Source organism: Equus quagga, unplaced genomic scaffold, assembly GCF_021613505.1.
Source record: "Equus quagga isolate Etosha38 unplaced genomic scaffold, UCLA_HA_Equagga_1.0 146_RagTag, whole genome shotgun sequence".
Taxonomy (NCBI): Eukaryota; Metazoa; Chordata; class Mammalia; order Perissodactyla; family Equidae; genus Equus; species Equus quagga.
In genome coordinates this window covers 10,050,251-10,073,233 of record NW_025796728.1, presented here as the reverse complement: position 1 = coordinate 10,073,233, position 22,983 = coordinate 10,050,251, and the positions used below count along the sequence as shown (strand labels likewise).

The following is a 22,983-nucleotide window of genomic DNA, read 5'->3' as shown; positions in this document are numbered from 1 at the left end:
GGGGAAATATGCATTTTACATCAAGACTGCTTCTCTAAAAGGATCCCATAATATTCAAATCTACTGGTTTCTTAATTCTAAGAATTTGACAGTGAGAGGTTCCCTGTTACCTGAATCTACTGACATACTGAAGAGTTCAGATAGCAAACAGCATGAGTTTGGATAAAGAGAGGCTGATCTAAAAATGTATCCTTATCTATTCAGTTTGAGTTCAGATAATGAGTTTGGACAGGAAAAGTTCAGCTACTGTGGAATAACTGTATAGAGTCTTTATTTTATGTAACTGAGGGTAATTTCTAAAACATTCGATGAACACACTAAACATATGATGGGCAATAAAAAGTTAAGTATGTCAAGAATATGATTCTGTAGGAAAAAAATAATAGTATCTTCATGCCATTCTTACTGAGGTAAGTTATCATTTTCATTCTACAGTTGAATGGAAGCTTAGAGAAGTCAGGCAATCTACCCAAGTAAACACACAGCTAGTGAACAGCAGAGCCAGGATTCAGACCCATGTCTTTCTGATGCTCCTACCAATGTTATACTTCTTTCTATCCCGCCAAAAGATTAAGAAAACTGGATGCCATAGTTAGAAGACCAAGAACAAAGAACGAAGCAGTTAAAAACTCAACCATATTTTAAAAGGTTAACTCTAAGTTTAACTTTTTAAAATACAGTAGAAAGAAAACAGAGTGCTGATCTTTGGCAGGAGTCAATGAACTTTTGAAAGTAAGATCTCAAAAACTCTCAATTCCTATTCTTTCAAGGTGTTGGGAGTAGTGTGGGAGAAGGATAGCATTATGGGTGACCACATAAACTCTTGTAAAATGGAGTGAGCGAACGTAGGCAGAATCATTTTTGGAGAGTTGAAACACAGTAAGTATAGCAGGGGGTGGTACACACATGTATAATAAGTAGTATACATTAACTTCTTGACTGTGGGTTTCTAACCCTACCATGAAATTGTAGTAAGAATCTTCTAAACTTTAAAATTTACCTTATTCTTTACCGGGTCAATATTCTTTACAGGCGTGACAGAAATAATTCTCACAGGGTTCTCTTCATTTTCACTAACTCCAGTTTCTGCTGCCTCTGAACTCTGTTCTCTGCTGAAGAAAAGTCAACCAAAGCTTCATTTCACCACATAAGCAGCAAGTTTACTCTCACTATACCAGTAAGGAAAGAGAGGCTCTGGCTGGTTAGAAGCCTGGCCAAGTGAAGCAGCATTAGCATGAGTCAGATCTTCCGTGGTTATGGACCACTGCTCTGTTATACCATGTTACTGATTTCCATTTAACCTTATTAAAGTAAGACAGAAATGACTGCCTAAAACCACCTGACAGAAAGATGAGTTATCAAGAAATAGAATAACACAACTATTTTAAGCCTCTCTCTTGGGAGCGGGAAACTCTAAAACAAAAATACAACAAAAGATGAGAGTATAGTATAACTGTCTCCAGTCTGTTTCTTTTTTTTTGGTGAGGAAGATTTGCTCTGAGCTAACATCCACTGCCAATCTTCTTCCTCCTTTTTTTGCTTGAGAAAGATCAGCCCTGAGCTAATGTCTGTGCCAATCTCCCTCTATTTTGTATGTGGATCACCGCCAAGGTACGGCTTGACAAGTGGTGTAGGTTCATGTCCGAGATCCAAACTTATGAACCTAGTCCGCTGAAGCAGAGTGTGCCGGACTTATCCACTATGCCAAGGGACTGGCCTCTCCAGTCTATGTTTTTAGTGTTCCACAAGGGAGAGGGCTGTAAGAAGAGGCCACAGGGGAGGTGTTTGAGCCCCATCATCTCTGTAAACCACAGATGTTCCATGTTAATTTATTTTATATTTTGGGGTTCTACCACTAAAAATGTGTTTAGAACACCACCAGTTGAGTTTATTCTTAAAATTTCATGAGTAAGAATAAAATGTTTAAAAGCCTCAATATTTAGTGTTGATAAGAGGAGGGTCAGCTGGAAATTTTTATGTAGTAGCTCAGACAGTAACATGAAATATTTTTATAAGTGGAAAATGTTTTAACAATGTTATCTTTATTCAACTCATAATATACTAATTTGATTGAGTTAAAAACTAAAATGTATATAAATTCTAGAGTTATATTTTCATAGTTTTCCTAAGTGTTAAATTTTCACATATACATATATATATATATACACACACATTTCCATGTAAATTAGTTATATTATAAATTCTTACATTTTTTCCTTTTAACTTTTCCATACACTTAGAACGCTATATGGTTTCAAAATGTATAGTACACTCTCAATTTCCAACACCTACTATACTAAAATTCAGCACTATCATTTTGTACCAAACATTTCCTTAAGTTCATTATTGTGATACAGTGTTCAGGAAAAAATTCAAAGATGAACCAAGTAGTGAGTAATAGTAACAAAAATAATTGGAAAAAAGAATTGCCTTGATCGACTTCCAGTTGAAGGGTTCAGCTCTGAATTGACATTAATATTGCTTCCAGTCTCAGTTCCAGTGCTTCTAACATATGGTTTCCTTCCCGTTGCCGATAAAGGCTTGTTTACTGCACCAAGTACTCCAGCAGGTTTTGGCTAAAAATTACACATATACATGTTACTTTATACCTTACTGAAAAGAATAAATATAAATTTAGACTCATGTAAGAGATATTGTTTAGCCTAAGCCAAGGAATTGTTATTACTTTGGAAAGTTAAATCCTAACTTTATTAGAAATGATAATTCTATAAAATTACGGGTTTTTAAAAAGATTTTATTTTTCCTTTTTTTCTCCCAAAGCCCCCCCATACATAGTAGTGTATTTTTAGTTGTGGTTCCTTCTACTTGTGGCATGTGGGATGCTGCCTCAGTACGGCTTAATGAGCGGTGCCAAGTCTGCGCCCAGGATCCAAACCAGACGAAACCTGGGCTCCTGAAGCAGAGCACGCAAACTTAACCACTTGGCCACGGAGCGGGCCCCTATAAAATTATGTTTGTCTGAAGACAATTACAAGTCATAAGCATCACTTCTGCTTAATAATAACTAGGCAGTATTTAATTATTCCTCATTGCTCAATCAAAATAAAAAGTGCCCCCAAAACACTGAAATTCTTAATACATATGACATACTAAAATGTCTTACAAATAAACTACTGAATGTTTATAAATAATAGTTTAGACAATGTTTATCAAAAATTAAATTTCCTTTTGCTTTTTTTAGGTATATTACTTTTTATAGAATATAAACTAACTCATTAACATTTCAAAACTATTTCTTTTCTTTATCTTACATACCTATTTATTGCACCATTTTTCAGGAAAATCTGCTCTGTGGATTCTAAATAACTTGAAGACAATCAGTACTGATGGGAATACATGGTCATAATTCAAAAGAGTGGTTCACGGAAAAAACAAAAGCATGACAGAACAAACTGTTTTAGCTGCTATAATCTACAATATGATGCCTAAGAATCAGGAACTATAAAATCTAGGGGACATTTAAAGATTATTTCTAGGAATGGCAAAAGTAATATAAACATGAGATAAAGATGCCCGAATTATCTAGTCCATAATACCTTTCCTGTTAACAGAAGTACTCTTGTCTCTTCTGAAATATAACTCTTGTCATTACAGAAGTCCTATCAAAAAAAAAAAAAAAATTAAAGTGAACATGCATATTTTTATTGTCCAAATAAGATTTTTCAGGCATCGTGCTTCACAATATAAATTACATTTGTCCTTACATATCAATTCATCAAATAATCAAAGCATATTTAATGACTCATACCATAAGTCTAGCTCTAAAATTAAATCAATAGCATATAAGACTTAGGCAAACGTCAGAGATAAATTACTTCAATCACATTTTTAAATAAAACAACACTCCTATTTTTTAAAGTGGTTTATGGCAAACAGTCTCCAGTTTATTCTTTGAACTATTTTCTCCTCCACTGTATTATAAAATCTACTTCTTTTGGGCTTCCAAAGCATCCAAAATGGTACTATGCATATATTAGGCAGTTAATACTCACTAAAAGAACTCCACACTGAATCTCAAGAAAATTACCCTGACTGAAAAAAAAATCTGGCATTTTAATTAAAAATATTTTGCTTCTTAGAACCACAGGTAGACTGTCCAAATCATAAAGGTACATACACCGTCAAAATATGATTAATTATAGCATTCTTTGGCAAGCAGTGATATTAACCAGTTGATAAATGAATTAAACTGAATGTGGACACTGATGGTACTTTCTTGAAAGTTACATCTACATAAAACTTGAGTTCAAATTTGATCTTTTGATGAGTCTCCTTGTTAAACATCCTAGGAACAGCACACAAATAAACTACAATGGTGTCACAGAAGCAAAATTATTTACTACAATCAAAACGTTAATTAATTTTAAAGTAATCTCACGTAAAATTTTTATTTTTTCTTTTATTAAGTTTATCTTCACACTAGTGTCATCAGAAAGAACAGAGGGCTTAAACGAGCCTATAAAGAAATCACACTTTTGACAAGTGTTCTAGACAGAGCTGTATTATTATTATTTTTTTGCACAAAGACTTTTAGGCAGCTGAAGTAAATGTTACAAAGCCTGGGCTTAATCTTAATATGACTACTGTTTGAATTCATACCAGAGTAAAAGCAACATATTAGAAAAGGAAGTGAGGAAAGTTGTTCATTGAAAACAGAAAAAAATTAAGTTATTAAGAAGGCTAAAAACACTAAGTTTCAGATAGCAAACCAAAAAACAATTAAAATTAGGTACAGTGACAAAGAGCAATTTAATTCTTTATGATGGGATCGCTCTTGTATGAAGATTCATCTGGGTATCTTTCTAGTCATGATAGTCCTGGGTCAACAACAAAGTAAATTTAAATTCAAGAGCTCACTTAGGACTGTTTATAAAGAACAGTAAATTCAATTAGAGGGCAAATAGCTTGTGATCCTCCTATTAAAACTAGGCACAGTAAATGCTGAACATTAAGTCATTAGAGAAAAATCTGGTTAAAATTTTTGTCAAAAATAATGTACAACTCAAATTTCACAATGTTGTAATCTATCCATAACCTCAATAAAAAAAAAAAAAGGAAAAAAATTTTTTTGTCAAAGTATGGCATTCAAAGTAGGAAAGTCCATTTCCTGGAATGTTCTTCCATAAAGAGGGGGGTATTCTCTGAAGCATATCTTCATGTTTCAAATGTATAAAATAAATTTTTAAATGCTGTATTTTTTCCAATTAAAAATATTTAGGATTTTATTTTTTAAACAAAGCACAGGAAAGTCAAACAAACTTCAAAACACCACCTTAAAGCAGGAAATAAACAAAAGACATTAAAAAAAGTTTTAAAATCCAAGTTAGCTGGAAAAACAGAGCTTTAGTTAGCTGGAAAATCTACTTACATGGAAAACTTAATTTGCTGATAGAATAAATGTACTGTATTAATTGTTAATATAATTTATTGTATGCTTATTATGTGACAAACTCTCATAAACCTAGACATTATATAGTAATTGTTCATAGATATTGCTATCACCTGCATTTTAGAGATGATGCAATTGAGGCTTAGAAGAGTAAACTTGTCTAAAGTCCCTCAAATAAGAAGTTGGTTGATTAGAATCCAGTTCTATTAATTGCCAAGACCAATTCCACTAATTCTACCATTTTATTTCATATAGATGTATATATACACTGTACCAAATATTTTATCTCTTACCTGCAAAAATGCTAACAGTGTTTTATTAAAATAATTTTAAAAACCTGAAAATTCCTCTTACATACTAGAAATATCCAGAAGGAATAGCTGACAGAAGACCACCACCACCAAGCTTGATTTGTATTCTCCTACTTTGTAAGGTGAGAATGATACTGTTCAAGACCTTGGAAGACAATTTCCCATTCTGTGATAAACTCACAAGGATATTTTTTACTCTGTAGTCAAGATAATCCAAAATTTGCCATCGAGGTTGATGGTAACTGAAATTTAAATTAGTTTAGTGTGGTGGAAAAAGAAGCGGAAGAAAATTACCTTTTCAGGTTGTGTAAAAAATTTCATTGGAAGGACTGGATCCTTTGGTGAATCTGCATTGCACAAAGCACTTTTACTGTTTATAACACACAGAGCCACATCACACACTGTATAAAGTTTCTAGGGAGGAAAAAAGAAAGATCACATATAGCTTTCAGTAGTGCAAAATAACCACAAGTACCAATTCTACCCAATGTATAAAATGAAATCAAAAGAAGGACATGTGGTTATTATTTATTCCTTGAACATTTCACATTTGTGTTTGACATTTCTTCTTATGTAGCCTCCTGGTAAACAAAAAAACTCATTTTACATGAGTGCCAATTATGCATTAAAAACAACCAACCAATCAAACTAAACCAAAGGAAACATACAATAAGAATATCTACTTGTCTTTAAGTCTTACTAAAAGTTCATGAAACAGCATAGTTATACATTTTATTAGTTCTTATCCCCCTGCCCTGTAGGAGTGTTTTTCTTTTCTTTTTTTTTTTTTGGTGAGGAAGATTGTTGCTGAGCTACCATCTGTGCCAATCTTCCTCTATTTTTTATGTGGGATGCTGCCAAAGAATGGCTTGATGAGCAGTGTGTAGGTTTGCACCTGGGATCTGAACCTGCAAACCCCAGGGATGCTGAAGTGGAGTGCGCGAACTTAACCACTATACCATTGGGTCAGCCCCTTTGAGGGTTTTAATGTCTTTTTCAGAGGAATAAACATTCAGTAAAATAACAGAATTCAATTGTAATGAAACGCAGATGAATGAATGAAATAAAAATTGACTATAAATATATTTATTTTCAGAAATATTCTGTAATCTTATTTATTATGTAATAGTCAGGAAAAACAAGTGGAACAAGGGTCATAATATTTTTCCTGTAACATCTCAATACCCACTGGCCTAACACATATCTTACTTCATTTGTCTTGGATTCATCTGGAGACTGGGCATCTTTTGTTAACTTGATGTTTTCTGCCATCTTCTTCATAAAGGCATGGCTATTGTTTTCATTCTTTGTCATTAAAACTTCAAGCATGAACCATAGGCACCTAAATGGTAAACATATTCACCTTTTAAAGAGACTAAATGTAGGTGCTTTTGCTTAATGGATTAAATAGCTTATTGAAAAGTTCTGTTTCCTGAATATAATAAAATAGAGAAAACCCTAATGATTAATAGAAATATCCTGTTAATACTATTCAAGTAGAAAATTAAATCAAAATATTAAAAATGAAAATGTAGCTTAATATGAGAAAGTCTGACAGTATCATGAGGCACATAAACACTCATTCTATAGGTATTCAATAAACATTTAGAGGATCTGACATGAATTAATGCCTGGCAATGATGAGCAAACCAGCACACAGCAGAGTCTTGCCATTTTGACTATTTGCAAGCTATGTAGAAGGTCTAGGATTTGTATGTAATTCTGCTGTGACATAACTCTGAACTGCATGTGCTATAAGGCTGATGAGCATAGTAACCAGTTATTCAGTTAAGCAGTCACACCTCAAACCATTTTTGCTGTTTTCCACTTGTTACTGTAGACTCATTGAATACATAAAGTGTCTGAAGGGGACACCTGAACTTCTTTTTTAAAGATTTTATTTTTTTCCTTTATCTCCCAAAGCCCCCTGGTACATAGTTGTGTACTTTCTAGTTGTGGCATGGGGGATGCCGCCTCAGCATGGCTTGATTAGCAGTGCCATGTCTGTGCCCAGGATGTGAACTGGCGAAACCTTGGGCCGTCGAAGCAGAGTGCGTGAACTTAACCACTCGGTCACCAGGCTGGCCCCCTGAATTTCTAAGTGAATCCCAAATCAGAATGAACATTAGAATCACTTGGGGAACTTAAACTGACAAACCTAGGGTAAGGAATGTTTGGTTTTTTTTAAGATTGGCACCTGAGCTAACATCTGTTGCCAATCTTTTTTTTTTTTCTTATTCTCCCCAAAGACCCCCCAGTACATAGCTCTATATTCTAGTTGTAGGTCGTTCTGGTTGCACTATGTGGGACGCTGCCTCAGCATGGCCTGATGAGTGGTGCCATGTCCACACCAAGGATCCAAACTGGCAAAAGCCTGGGCTGCTGAAGCGGAGCACACGAACTTTATCACTCAGCCATGGGGCTGGCTCTGGTTTTTTTTTTTTTTTGCCAAGAAAGTTTCCCCCTAAGCTAACATCTGTTGCCAGTCTTCCTCTATTTTGTATGTGGGTTGCTGCCACAGCATGGCTGACGAGTGGTGTAGGCCTGTGCCTGGGATCTGAACCCGCAAACCCAGGCCACAGAAGTGGACCATGCTAAACTTAACCACTACACCATGGGGCCAGCCCCATAAGCCTGTTTTTAATAAGTTCCCAGGATGATTCTGAGGCAGCCATGGGACTTACTGCTTTACTGCATCAACAGGGGAGAGATCATTTGATGATAATCTATGTGTACTTTGCCTATATTCTACATAAATGTTTTAAGACATTACTCTAAGGGGAAATCTGGCATTAGGTTAATGGAGTTCATTTTTAGTAGAGCTATTTTACAGGAAATATTAAATTGAGTCCTTCAGGATGAAATGAAAGGACCCTAGACAGTAACGTAAGTACAGAACACTGGTAAAGGTAACTACATAGGTAAATATAAAAGCCAGAATTATTGTATTTTTGATTTGTAACTCCTTTTTTTATATATGATTTTAAAGGCAAATGCATAAAATAATTATATCTATTTAAATGGAAACGATGTAGAAAGATGTAATTTGTAATAATAATATAAAGGGAGAGGGATAGAGATGTTTTGGAGTAGAGTGTATACTACTGAACCACATTGCTATTATTCAAACTAGGCTGTTATAAGTTTAAGATGTTAACTGTAATCACTCAGAAAATAACTAAAAAATATACAGAAAAGAAATGAATCAAAACGTTCACTACAAAAAAAACAAGTAAATACAAAAAAGGGAGGCAGTAATGAAATAAGTAACAAGAAACATATTAAGATACAGAGAAAACAAATAGCTATATGGCAGAAGTAACTCCTTCCTTATAAGTAACTATTTTAAACAAAAATAGATTAAATTCCTTAATTAAAAGGCAGAAATAAGCAGAATGGATTAAGACAGAAAAAATAATTCCACCTAGATCCCGTCTACAAGAGACTCACTCACTTTAGATTAAAAAAACCACAAAGCATTTGAAAGTAAAAGGCTGGAAAAAAATGTATTTCATGCAAATAGTAACCAAAACAGAGCTGGTGGTGATTTTATGATCAGACAAAAAATGGATTTAAAGTAAAAAAAGATTACAAGAGACTCAGAAGGGCTATATTGATAAAAGATTCAATCCAGCAAGAAGATGACTATCATAAACACATGCAAACCTAACAATAGAGCCCCCAAATCTATGAAGCAAAAATTGAGAGAAGTGAAGAGAAAAACAGATAGTTCTAAAATAATAGAGATTTCAACACCCTATTTTCAATAATGGATAGAAAAACCAGACAGAAAATCAATAAGAAAATAGAGAACTTGGCCCAGTTCAAGACGGTGATGTAGGAAGATCCTGAACTCATCTCCTCCCACAGACATGCTCAGTCTTCAGCTACATCTGGAACAATTTCCTCTTAAAAAACCTAAAGCCTGGCTGAGTGATGACTACACATCAGGCAAACAAGAAGAAAACCACATCAAAGTGGGTAGGAGAGTCTGGGACACAATCTTGCCATAAACCCCACCCCTGGCGTTGGCAACCCACAACCAGGTGGGAACTCAAAACTCAGAGCTTCTCCCTGAGGAGTGAAGGGTTCAAACCCCACGTTGCGCACCCCAACTTTCAAGGTATGCACTTGAGATAAAGCCTCCAAAACATCTAATTTTGAGAACCAATGGGGCTAGTGTCAAGAGACCCACAAGATGGTAGCAATCTAAGAAACACCTCTTAAAGGGCTCACATGCTTGGGCCCACCCACCCCGGGGCCCAGTTAAGAGGCAGGTGATGGCACCCAGACTGAAAGTGAAGGAGGATCACTTTATATTATATTAAAATCTTGGCCTGAGGACCAGGCATCTAATTTAACACACACATCTAGGAGCCTGCTGGAAAACTCTCTGGAGACAGAGACTGGCAGGAACCATCTTCACAGTCTCCTTTTGCCAGGCTCCAGAGCACCAGTATCTCCTGGAAGCAAGCCTTGAAAGGCGTCTGGTGCCCTGATTTTTGTGGCTGCCTCCCAGGGGATGCCTCTTGATTGCCTGGCTCTAGAGGCCAGAGGAGCTTGTGGTCACATGAGTGATTGTGATAATCACAGTCACCCAGAAAAGAGCTCACACCTGTGTCTGGAGCACTGATTTTTGTGACTGCTGTCAGGGGAAACTTCTACATTGCCTGGCTCTGGCGGCCAGTGGGGCTTACATCTGTGGGTCCAACAGCACTGTAACCAACAGAGGAAGAGTTCTTAAACAGCTATCACTCTCAGGGCACAATGAGGCAACAGACCTAGGAGCAAGATCTTTCTGTGAAGGAGCCTAATAGCTAAACATAATGACTGTGGCCTGAGAGGCAGGCTTCTAATTAAATGCATATCTAGGGGCTGACTGTAATCCTTTTCACAGACCTCGGAGGGGAGGCGCTATCTTTGTATTCATCCTCTGCCATGCTCCAGAGCGCTAGTGTCTTCTGGAGGGGAGCTTTACAAGCATTTGGTGCCTAGTTTTTGCAGCTGATGCCCAGGGGACACCATTTGATCATCTGATTCTGGTGGCCAGAGGGGCTTGCGTTCCTTGGTCCCATGGGATTGTGGCAATTGCAGGGACAGTTCTTCGCAGCATACCACCCTCAAGACACTGCACACAGACAGCAAACGGAGGCACACCGCCCAGTCTTTCTGTGAAGGAGGTTACTCTGCTTGTCCTAGAGCTTCGGACTGAGGGGGAGGCTTCAGGTCTGGCACACGCTCAGTGACCTACGGAGCCACTTTCAGGGAACATAGGTTATGGATGCCATCTTGGCACCCATCTCCCTCTGCCTTGCTCCAGCTTGCCAATATCTCCTAGAAAGGAGCTTATACAGTCATCTGGAGCTCTGATTTTTTCAACTGCTGCTCAGGTGACACCTCCATATCACCTGGCTCTGGTGGCCAGTGGAGCTTATACCTGTCGCCCCTCAAGCCTGTATATATTTGGCTACTTTAAAAAGCTGCTGCCTGAGGACTGGGCTGCCAGTCAGCCTGAATCTAGGTGCTAAGATCCTACCCTAAAGGACACTGACAGGTCTTGGCACATCATTAACTACTGAGAGCTATTAAAAATTAAAAACATCGGCCACATAATGACCTTTCAGTCAACAACAGACAGCATATATGATGGTGGCCCCATAAGATTAGTACCATATAGCCTAGATGTGCAGCAGGCTATACCATGTAGGTTTGCATAAGTACACTCTATGATGTTTGCAAAATGATAAAATCACCCCATGATGCATTTCTCAGAATGTATCCCCACTGTTAGGCAACACATGATTGTGTAATAGGCTGCCTGGACAAGCACAGACGTTTAACAGACTACCAACAGCTGGGGCATGGCTAAACGAAAAGATTCAACTCCTACGTGAGGCCACTCCTTCAAGACTGGGGAGGTGGTTGCTTCATTTACTGTATAGAAACCAACACAGAGAATCAAGCAAAATGAATAAACAAAGGAATATATTCCAAATGAAAGAATAAGATAAAACCTTAGAAGAAAATCTTAATGAATGGAGATAAGTAATTTACCCGATAGGGAGTTCATAAGTAATGATCTTAAAGATGCTCACCAAACCAGGGAGAAGAATGGATGAACAGAGAACTTCAAAAGTGAGGACAGCTTAAAGGACTTATGGGACAACATCAAATGGACTAAAACTTGTATTATAGGGCTCCCAGACTGAGAAGAGAGAGAGAAAGAGGTAGAAATCTTATTTGCAGAAATAGTGCTGAAAATTCTCTAACTTGGGGAAGGAAACAGACATCCAGATCCCGGAAGGCCAGAGTTTCAAATAAGAACCCAAAGAGACCCACACCAAAACATATCATAATTAAAATGTCAAAAGTTAAACACAAGGAGAGAATATTAAAAGCAGTAAGAGAAAAGCAACTTGTTACGTATAAGGAAACCCCCATAAAACTGTCAGCAGACTTTTCAGCACACAGTTTCCAGGCTAGAAGAGAGTGGCATAATATATTCAAAGTACTGGGGAAAAAAAACTTCCAACCAAGAATCTCTACCTGGCAAAGTCACCATTCAGAACTGAAAGAGTGAAAAAGAGTTTTCCGGATAAGCAAAAGCTAATGGAGTTCATCATCACTAATCTGGCCTTACAAGAAATATTAAAGAGATGTCTTTAAGTTGAAAAGAAAGGGTGCTAACTGTAACAAGAACAGATATGAAAGCATAAATCTCACTGAAAAGATAAATACACAATAAAGATAGTGGCGTAATTACTCATAAAGCTAGTATAAGGTTAAAAGACAAAAGTAGTAAAAATAACTATGATGACAATAATTAGTTAAGGAATATACAAGATAAAAGGATGCAGAATGTGACATCAAAAATATAAAACAGGGGCTGGCCCCATTGTGTAGTGGTTAAGTTTGGTGTGCTCTGCCTCGGCAGCCTGGGTTTGCACGTTTGGATGCCAGGCGTGGACCTACACCACTTGTCAGCCATGCTGTGGCAGCAACCCACATATAAAGTCAAGGAAGACCGGCACAGATAGTAGCTCAGGGCTAATCTTCCTCAGCCAAAAAAAAAGAAGAAGACCCCAAAACATAAAACAAGGCAGGGAGGGAATAAAAATGTTGAGCTTCAGAATGGGATCAAACTTAAGTTGTTACCAACTTAAAATAGACTGCTATAGACATAAGTTGTTATGCATAAGCCTCATGGTAACCATAAAGCAAAAACCTACAGTAAATAAATAACAGATAAGAAGGAATCTAAGCATGGATCAAAGATCTAAAGATGAGGCCTGAAACAATAAGTCTTCTAGAAGAGAATATAGGCAGTATACTCTTTTGACGACAGTTTCAAAAGTATCTTTTCAGACACCATAACCCCTCAAATGAGGGAAACAATAGAAAGAATAAACAAATGGGACTTCATCAGACTAAACAGCTTCTTCAAGGCAAGGGAAAACAGGATTGAAACAAAAAAACAGCCCACTAATTGGGAAAAAATATTTACAAGTTATTTATCTGACAGAGGGTTAATCTCCATACTATATAAAGAACTCACACAACTCAACAACAAAAGATCAAACAACCTGATCAAAAAATGGGCAGGAGACATGAACAGACACTTCTCCAAAAACGACATACAGATGGCCAATAGGCACATGAAAAGATGTTCATCATCCCTGGTCATCAGGGAAATGCAAATCAAAACTATACTAAGATATCACCTTACACCCATAAGAATGGCAAAAATAACCAAAACAAAAAGTAACAAGTGTTGGAGAGGTTGTGGAGAAAAAGGATCCCTCATACACTGCTGGTGGGAGTGCAATGTGGTGCAGCCACTATGGAAAACAGTAGGGAGATTTCTCAAAAAATTAAAAATAGAATTACCATATGACCCAGCCATCCCACTACTGGGTATCTATCCAAAGAACTTGAAGTCAGCAATTCCAAAAGTCCCATGCACCCCTATGTTCACTGCAGCATTATTTACAATAGCCAAGACATGGACGCAACCTAAGTGCCCATGAACTGATGATTGGATAAAGAAGATATGGTGTATATATATACAATGGAATACTACTCAGCCATAAAAAAGAATAAAATTATCCTATTCACAACAACATGGATGGACCTTGAGGGACCTATGGTAAGTGAAATAAGCCAGACAGAGAAGGACAATCTCTGTATGACTCCACTCATATGAGGAATTTAAACCTGTAGACAAAGAGAACAGATTAGTGGCTACCAGGGGAAGGGGGTGGGGGTGGGCACAAAGGGTGAAGGGATGCACCTACAACACGAATGACAAACAATAATGTACAACTGAAATTTCACAAGACTGTAAACTATCATAAACAATAAAAATTAACTTAAAAAATTAAAAATAGACTACCATATGATCTAGCAGTTTAACTTCTGGGCATTTATCCAAAGAAAACAAAACACTAATTCAAAAAGATTTATGCACTTCCATGTCCACTGAAGCATTATTTACAACAGCCAAGATACAGGAACAACTTAAGTGCCCAATGATGCATGAATGGATAAAGAAATTGTGATATACATATACACAATGGAATACTATTCAGCCATAGAAAAGAATGAAATCTTGCCATTTGCAATAGCACAGACGGATCTCGAGGGTGTTATGCTAAGTAAAATAAGTCAGACAAAGACAAATACCATATGATCTCTCTTATATATAGAATCTAAACAACAACAACAACAAAAAACCCAAGCTCATAGATATAGAGAATAGAATGGTGGTTGCAAGAGGCGGGGGTGTGTGGGGTGTGTGGGATAAATGGGTGAACTGTTTATTTTCATATTTTAGTTTAAATAAATTGTATTTAAGGGGAAAAAAAAAAGAATAGAGCACCTGAACAACACTATAAACCAATCAGACCTATGAGACATACAGAACACTCCAACCAACAATACCAGAGTACACATTTTTCTCAAGTGCACATGAAATATTCTCCAGAATAGATCATATATTAGAACACAAAACAAGTCTTAATAAATTTTAAAAGACTGAAATTATACAAAGTATCTTTTCTGACCACAATGGCATGAAACTAGAAATCAGTAATGGAAGGAAAATTGGACAACTCACAAATATGTGGAAATTAACCCAAGGATTTCTAAACAACGAATGAGTCAAAGATTAGAAAATACCATAAGACAACCAACTATATCCTGCCTTCAGGAGATTCATTTGAGCTCCAAAGACAAACACTGGTTCAAAGGGAAGGGGTGGAAGTTGATACTCTAAGCAAATGGTAACCAAAAGAAAGTGGATGTAGACATCAAACAAAGTAGATTTCAAGCCAAAAAATGGTAACAAGAGACAAAGAAGGTCATTACATAATGATAAAGGAGTCAATATATCAAGAAGTTATAACAATCATAAATATATACACTCCCAACATCTGAGCACCAAAATGAATTAAGCAAATACTAAGAGATCTTAAGGGAGAAATAGATAACACTACAACAATAGTAGGAAACTTCAACTCCACTATCAACAATAGATAGACTGTCCAAAGAGAAAATAAGAAAACACTGGATTTGAATCACACTTTAAAGATTTTATTTTTCCTTTTTCTCCCCAAAGTCCCCCAGTACATAGTTATATATTTTTAGTTTGAACCACACTTTAGAACAAATAGACTTAACAGAATATTCTATCCAACAGCAGCAAAATACACATTCTTCTCAAATGTACATGCAACATTCTCCAGGATAGATAATATGATAAGCTGCAAAACTAATCTTAGCAAATTTAAAGAAGACTGAAACAATATCAACTATCTTCTTTAATCACAATGGCATGAAATTAGATATAAAGAACAAGAGGAAAGTGAGATCTTCAAATATGTGGAAACTAAACAACACACTTCTAAACAATGAACGAGTAAAAGAAGGAACCAAAAGGGAAATAAATTATCTCTAAACAAATGAAAATGAAAATACAACTTATCAAATTTTGTGGGCTGCAGCAAAAGCAGTTGCAAGAGGAATGTTTATAGCAAAAAACACATGTATTAAGAAATTAGAAAGATCTCAAATAAACAACCTAACTTTACACCTGAAGGAACTAGAAAAAGAGGAACAAAGTAAGCCCAAAGTTAGCAGAAGAAAGGAAATAATAAAAACAGTGAAAACAGATGAAATAGAGACTAGGAAAACAACAGAAAGGATCAATGAAACTAAAAGCTGGTTCTTTGAAAAGATAAAATTGACAAACTTTTAGTTAGACTAAGAAAAAAAAGAGAGAAGACTCAAAATTAGAAATAAGAGAGGAGACTTTATGACTGAGACTACAGAATACAGAGAATTATAAGAGACTACTATAAACTTATGTGCCAAAAAATTACATAACCTAGAAGAGATGGATACATTTCTAGAAACACACAACCTATCAAGACTGAATCAGGCACTGGCCCCATGGCTCAGTGGTTAAGTTCACACACTCCACTTCAGCAGCCCATAGTTTTGCTGGTTCAGATCCTGGGCTTGGACGTGGCACTGCTCATCAGGCCATGCTGAGGCGGCGTCCCACATAGCATAACCAGAGGCACTCACAACTGGAATATACAACTATGTACTGGGGGGCTTTGGGGAGAAGAAGAAGGTTATTAGCTCAAGTGCCAACTTAAAAAAAAAAAGAGACAGGAAGAAATAGAAAATCTGAGCAGATGAATAATGAGTCAAGAGATCGAGTCAGTAATCAAAAAACCCACAACAAAAACTCCAGGGCCAGATGGTCTGACAGGTGAATTCTATCAAACATTTAAAAAAGCATTAATAACAATTCTCCTCAAACTCTTCCAAAATATTGATGAGAGAGAGAACATTTCTAAACTCATTTTACGAAGCCAGCATTACCTTGATACCAAAACCAGATAAAGATATCACAAGAGAAATGTAGACCAATATCCCTGATGAATAGATGCAAAAATTCTGAACAAAACATTAGCAAACTGAATTCAAGGACACATTAAAAGGATTATACTCCATGACAAAAGGGGATTTATCCCTAAGATGCAAGGATGGTTCAATATAGGCAACTCAATCAACGTAATTCATCACATCAATAAAATGAAAGATAAAAACCACATGATTGGGGCCGGCCCGGTGGTGCAGTGGTTAAGTGCGCATGTTCCACTTTGGCGGCCTGGGGTTTGCCGGTTTTGGGCGCAGACATGGTACCGCTCGACAAGCCATGCTGTGGTAGGCGTCCCACATATAAAGCAGAGGAAGAAGGGCACGGATGTTATCTCAGGGCCAGGCTTCCTCAGTTTCAAAAAAGAGGAGGATTGGCAGCAGATATTAGCTCAGGGCTAATCTTACTCAAAAAAAAAAAAAAAAAAAAAAAATCACATGATCATCTCAACAGACACAGAAAAATCATTTTGAGAAAATATGACACCCTTTCATGATAAAAACTCTTAACAGATTAGGTATAGAAGAAATATGTCTCAACATAATAAAGGCCATATACAATAAATCCACTGCTAACATAATTATCAATGGAGAAAGACTGAAAAGGTTTCCTTTGAGACCAGGTACAAGACAAGGTTGCCCACTCTGACCACTTCTATTCATTATAGTACTGGAAGTCTTAGCTAGAATGATTAGGCAAAGTAAAGAAATAAAAGGCATGCAATTTGGGAAGGAAGAAGTAAATCTGTTGCTATTTGCTGACAATATGATCTTATATACAGAAAATCCCCAAGAGTCAAACAAAAAATTAATCAATATTGAAATTAATCAATGAAATCAACCAATCAATAAAGTGGTAGGTTAGCAAAATCAACTTATAGAAATCAGTGGCATTCCTTTACATAAATGATGAAGCATCAGGAAAACAACTAAAGAAAACTATCCCATTGACAATAGAATAAAAAACAATAAAATATTTAGGAATAAATTTAATCAAGGAAGTGAAAGATCTGTACAATGAAAACTACAAGACTTTGCTGAAAGAAATAAACAAATGGAAAGACATCTGTGTTCATGAATTGGAAAAATAAGTAGTAAAATGGCCATACTACCCAAAGCCATCTACAGATTCAATGCAATCCACCAAAATACCACAGACATCTTTCACAGAAATAGAAAAAACAATCTTAAAATTTGTGTGGATCCACAAAAGACCCTGAATACCCAAAGTAATCCTGAGAAAAAGAACAAAGCTGAAGGTATCACACTTTCTGATTTCAAACTATGCTACAAAGCCACAGTAATAAAAACAGTATGGTAATAACAACAGTATGGTACCAGCACAAAAACAGGCACAGAGACCAAGAGAACAGGACAGAGAGCCCAGTATTAAATCTTGGCATTTATGGTCAACTAATATTCAAGCCAAGAACACTCAATGGGGGAAGGATAGTCTTTTCAACAAATAGTGCTGGTACAAGTGGAGAAACAAATGCAGAACAATGAAACTGAACTCCTATCTCACACCACTGGCAAAAATTAACTCAAAATGGATCAAAGACTTAAACTTAAGACCTGATACTATAAAATTCCTACAAGAAATACATGGAAGAAACTTATTGCTCTTAGTCTTGGCAATGATTGTTTTGGACATGATACCAAAAGCACAAAAAACAAAAGCAAAAATCAAGAAATGAAACGATATCAAACTCAAAAGCTTCTGCACAGCAGAGAAACCAATCAACAAAATGAAACAGTAGCCTAAACAATGGGAGAAAATTTTTACGAACCATATATTGGACAATAGGCTAATATCCAAAATACATAAAAAACTAACACAACTTAAAAAAAAAACCCCAAATCTAATTAGAAATTGGGCAGAAGACTAAATAGACATCTTTCCAAAGAGGACATAAAAATGGCCAGGAGGCACATGAAAAGATGCTCAAATCACTAACCACCAGAGAAATGCAAATCAAAACCAATGAGATATCACCTCACACCTGTTATAATGGCTATCATCAAGAAGAAAGGAGACAACAGGTGCTGGCAAGGATGTGGTGAAAAGGGAACCCCTTTACACTGTTGGTGGGAATGTAAATTAGTCTAACCACTAAGTAAAATAGGGAAGTTCCTCAAAAAATTAAAAATAGATCTACCATATGATCCAGCAATTTCATTTCTGGGTATATACCCAAAGGAAATGAAAACGGGATTTTGACAAGATATATGCACACACATGTTTAGTGAAGCATTATGCCTAATAGTCAAGATACAGAAACAACTCAAATACCCATCAACAGATGAATGGATAAAAAAGATGTGGTATATACACACAAGGGCTCTTATTGAGCCATGAGAAAGAAAGATACCCTGCCGTGCGACAACATGGATGGACCTTGAGCACACTATGCTAAATGACATAAGTCAGACAAAGACAAGTGCTGTATGATATCGCTTATATGTGAAATCTTAAAAAAAAAAAAAAAAAGGTAAGATCTGTAAAAAAGAGAGTAAAATGTTGGTTACCAGGGGATTGAGGGGTGGATGAGACTGATCGGGTTTAAGGGTACAAACTTATAAGGAGTAGTAAATAAGCCACAGAGATCTAAGGCACAGTATAATGAATATAGTCAATAATACTGTACTATAATAATATAATGTGATAAATATTGCTTCAATGGTAATCATATTACAATATATAAATTATCAAAGTGATATGCTGTACACCTTAAATTTACAATTATATTGTCAAATTTATCAAAAAAAGTAATCAAGCCAAAAACAAAAAAATCTTGAGAAAAATGAAAACACAACAAAACTTACGACATCCGGAACTAGTAGTAGTAAAAGGTAAATTTATAGCTGTAAACACTACATCAAAAAACAAGATCTCAATGAATACCCTAAATATATACCTGAAGGAATTAGAACAAGAAAAGCAAATTAAACCCAAAGCCAGCAAAAGTAAGAAAATAATAAAGATTAAAGATAAATGAAACAGAGAAAAGGAAAATGGAGATAAATCAATAAAACTCAAAGTTCTTTCTTTAAAAAAAAATCTACAAAGTTGCCAAAATTTACTAGACTGGCAAAGAAAAAGAGGAGATGCAAATTACCAAAATGAGAAATGAAAGAGGAGCCATTACTCCTCACTACTCACAGATATAAAAGAATTATAAGAGAATACTATGAACAATTATACATCAACAAATTGGATATCCTAAGCAAATGGACAAATCCCTACAAACATACAAACTAGCAAAACTGACTCAAGAAGAAACAGAAAATCTGAAAATACCTATAACAAGCAAGGAGACTGAATCAGTAATCAAAACCTCCTAACAAAGAAAAGTAAGATCCACTTGGTTTCAGGGGTGAAGCCTACCATTTAAAGAAGAATTAACATGAGTTCTTCTCAAACTCTTGCAAAAATCTAAGAGGAGAGAACACTTCCTAACTCATTCTATGAGGCCAGAATTACCCTAAAAAGCAAAGTCAGACAAAGATATTACAAGAAAAGAAAACAATAAGCCAATATTCCTTATAAATATGATGCAAAAATCCTCAAACAAAAATACTAGCAATCTAAAATCAGCAGCATATTAAAAGGATTATATGCCATGACCAACTGGGATTTACCCTAGGAATGCAAGGGGGGCTTAACCTTTGAAAAATCAAGCAATGTAATATACTACATTAATAGAAGGAAGGGGGAAAAATCACATAATTATCTCAATTGATGCAGAAAAAGTATTTGACAAAATTCAGCAAATTTTCATGACAAAAGCACTCAATAAACTAGGATTAGAAGGGAACTTCCTTAACATGAGAAAGGCCATATATAAAAACCCAGGGCTAATAACATACTTAATGGTAAAAATCTGAAAGCTTTAATCAAAGATAAGGAACAAGATAAGAATGTTGGCTTTCAATTCAATATACTACTAAAGTTCTTGCCAGGGCAATTATTAAAGAGAAAGAAATAAACGCAAGCAAATGGAAAGGAAAGTAAAAGCATCTCTATTTGCAGATGACATGATCTTATATATAGTAAATCCTAAAGAATCCAAAATAAAAACGTTTGAATTAATAAACAAATTCAGCAAAGTTGAATTAAAAAAAAAGTTGTATTTCTATAAAAAGGAATAAAAGGAAGCCAAACATGAAATGAGTAAGTGCAATTCTTGCTGTTTGCGGATGACATGATTTTATACATAGAAAACCCTAAAGAACCCATCGGAAAACTATTAGAAATAATCAATAACTACAGTAAAGTTGCAGGGTACAAAATCAACTTCCAAAAATCAGTTGCATTTCTATACTCTAATTCCAGACTAACAAAAAGAGAATTCAAGAATACAATCACATTGACAATTGCAACAAAAACAGTAAAATACCTGGGAATAAATTTAACCAAGGAGGTGAAAGACTTATACAATGAAAACAATAGACATTACTGAAAGAAACAGATAACATAAAGCAATGAAAAGATATTTCATGCACATGGATTGGAAGAATAAATATAGTTAAAATGTCCATACTACCCAAAGCAATCTATAGATTCAATGCAATCCCAATCAGAATCCCAATGACATTCTTCATAGAAATAGAAAAAAAAAATCCTAAAATTCACATAGGGTAACAAAAGACCCTGAATAGCTAAAGCAATCCTGAGAAAGAAGAACTGAAGCCAGAGGCATCAAACCCCTGACTTTGAAATGTACTACAAAGATATAGTAATCAAAACAGCATGGTACTGGTACAAAAACAGGCACACAGATCAATGGAACAGAACTGAAAGCCCAGAAATAAAACCACACATCTACAGACAGCTAATCTTTGACAAAGGTGCCCAGAACAAACAATGGAGAAAAGATAGTCTCTTCAATAAATGGTATTGGGAAAATTGGACAGCCACATGAAAAGAATGAAAGTAGACCATTATCTTACGCCATACACAAAAATAAAATAAACAGACATTTTAACTATGTTTATTCTTCCAATCCATGTACTTGGAATGTCTTTCCATCTCCTTATGTCATCATCCAGTTCTCTCAGAAAGGCCTTGTAATTTTCATCGTATAGGTCTTTCACTTCCTTAGTTAAATTCACCCCAAGGTATTTTATTCTTTTTGTAGCGACTGTGAATGGTATTGTGTTCTTGAGTTCTTTTTCTGTTAGTTCGTTATTAGAATATAGAAATGTTACTGATTTATGTAAATTAATCTTATACCCTGCAACTTTGCTGTAGTTATTGATTACTTCTAAGAGTTTTCCAATGAATTCTTTGGGGTTTTCTATATATAAGGTCATGTTGTCTGCAAACAGCGAGAGTTTCACTTCTTCCCTCCCTATTTGGATTCCTCTTATTCTTGTCTGATTGCTCCGACCAGGACCTCCAGTACTATGTTAAATAAGAGTGGTGATAGAGGGCATCTTTGTCTTGTTCCTGATTTCAGAGGGATGGTGCTCAGTTTTTGCTCACTGAGTATGATGTTGGCTGTGGGTTTGTCATATATGGCCTTTATTATGTTGAGGTAGTTCCCTTCTATGCCCATTTTGTTCAGGGTTTTTATCATAAATGACTGTTGAATCTTGTCAAATGCTTTCTCTGCATCTATTGAGATGATCATGTGGTTTTTATTCCTCGCTATCCCAATCAGAATCCTAATGACGTTCTTTACAGAATTAGAACAAAGAATCCTAAAATTCATATGGGGCAACAAAAGACCCCGAATTGCTAAAGCAATCCTGAGAAAAAAGAACAAAATGGGAAGCATCACAATCCCTGACTTCAAAACATACTACAAAGCTACAGTAATCAAAACAGCATGGTACAGGTACAAAAACAGGTGCACAGATCAATGGAACAGAATTGAAAGTCCAGAAATAAAACCACACATCTATGGACCGCTTATCTTTGACAAAGGAGCTGAAGGCATACAATGGAGAAAAGAAAGTCTTTTCCACAAATGGTGCTGGGAAAACTGGAAAGCCATATGTAAAAGAATGAAAATTGACCATTCTTTCTCACCATTCACCAAAATAAACTCAAAACGGATCAAAAACCTAAAGGTGAGACCTGAAACCATAAGGCTTCTAGAAGAAAACGTAGGCAGTACACTCTGACATCAGTATTAAAAGGACCTTTTCGGACACCATGTCTTCTCAGAGAAGGGAAACAACAGAAAGAATAAACAAATGGGACCTCATCGGACTAAACAGCTTCTTCAAGGCAAATGAAAACAGGATTGAAACAAAAAAACAACCCACTAACTGGGAAAAAATATTTGCAAGTCATACATCTGACAA

At 35.8% G+C, this 22,983-nt stretch overlaps 1 protein-coding gene across 3 annotated transcripts in view; it reads right to left on the bottom strand.

The window, feature by feature from the left end:
* LOC124232942 (sister chromatid cohesion protein PDS5 homolog A) overlaps positions 1-22,983 on the bottom strand; it is a 163,440-nt gene that overhangs the window by 18,981 nt on the left and 121,476 nt on the right. For 2 of the 3 annotated variants that reach the window (XM_046649887.1, XM_046649888.1), the window contains exons 27-31: positions 6,931-7,063; positions 6,016-6,135; positions 3,558-3,620; positions 2,431-2,576; positions 1,001-1,112 (exon numbers count right to left, since the gene is read on the bottom strand). In XM_046649887.1, coding sequence (XP_046505843.1) covers positions 1,001-1,112; positions 2,431-2,576; positions 3,558-3,620; positions 6,016-6,135; positions 6,931-7,063 — 574 coding nt within the window. The remainder of the gene's footprint in view (positions 1-1,000; positions 1,113-2,430; positions 2,577-3,557; positions 3,621-6,015; positions 6,136-6,930; positions 7,064-22,983) is intronic. The other variant, XM_046649889.1, reaches the window with a different exon arrangement.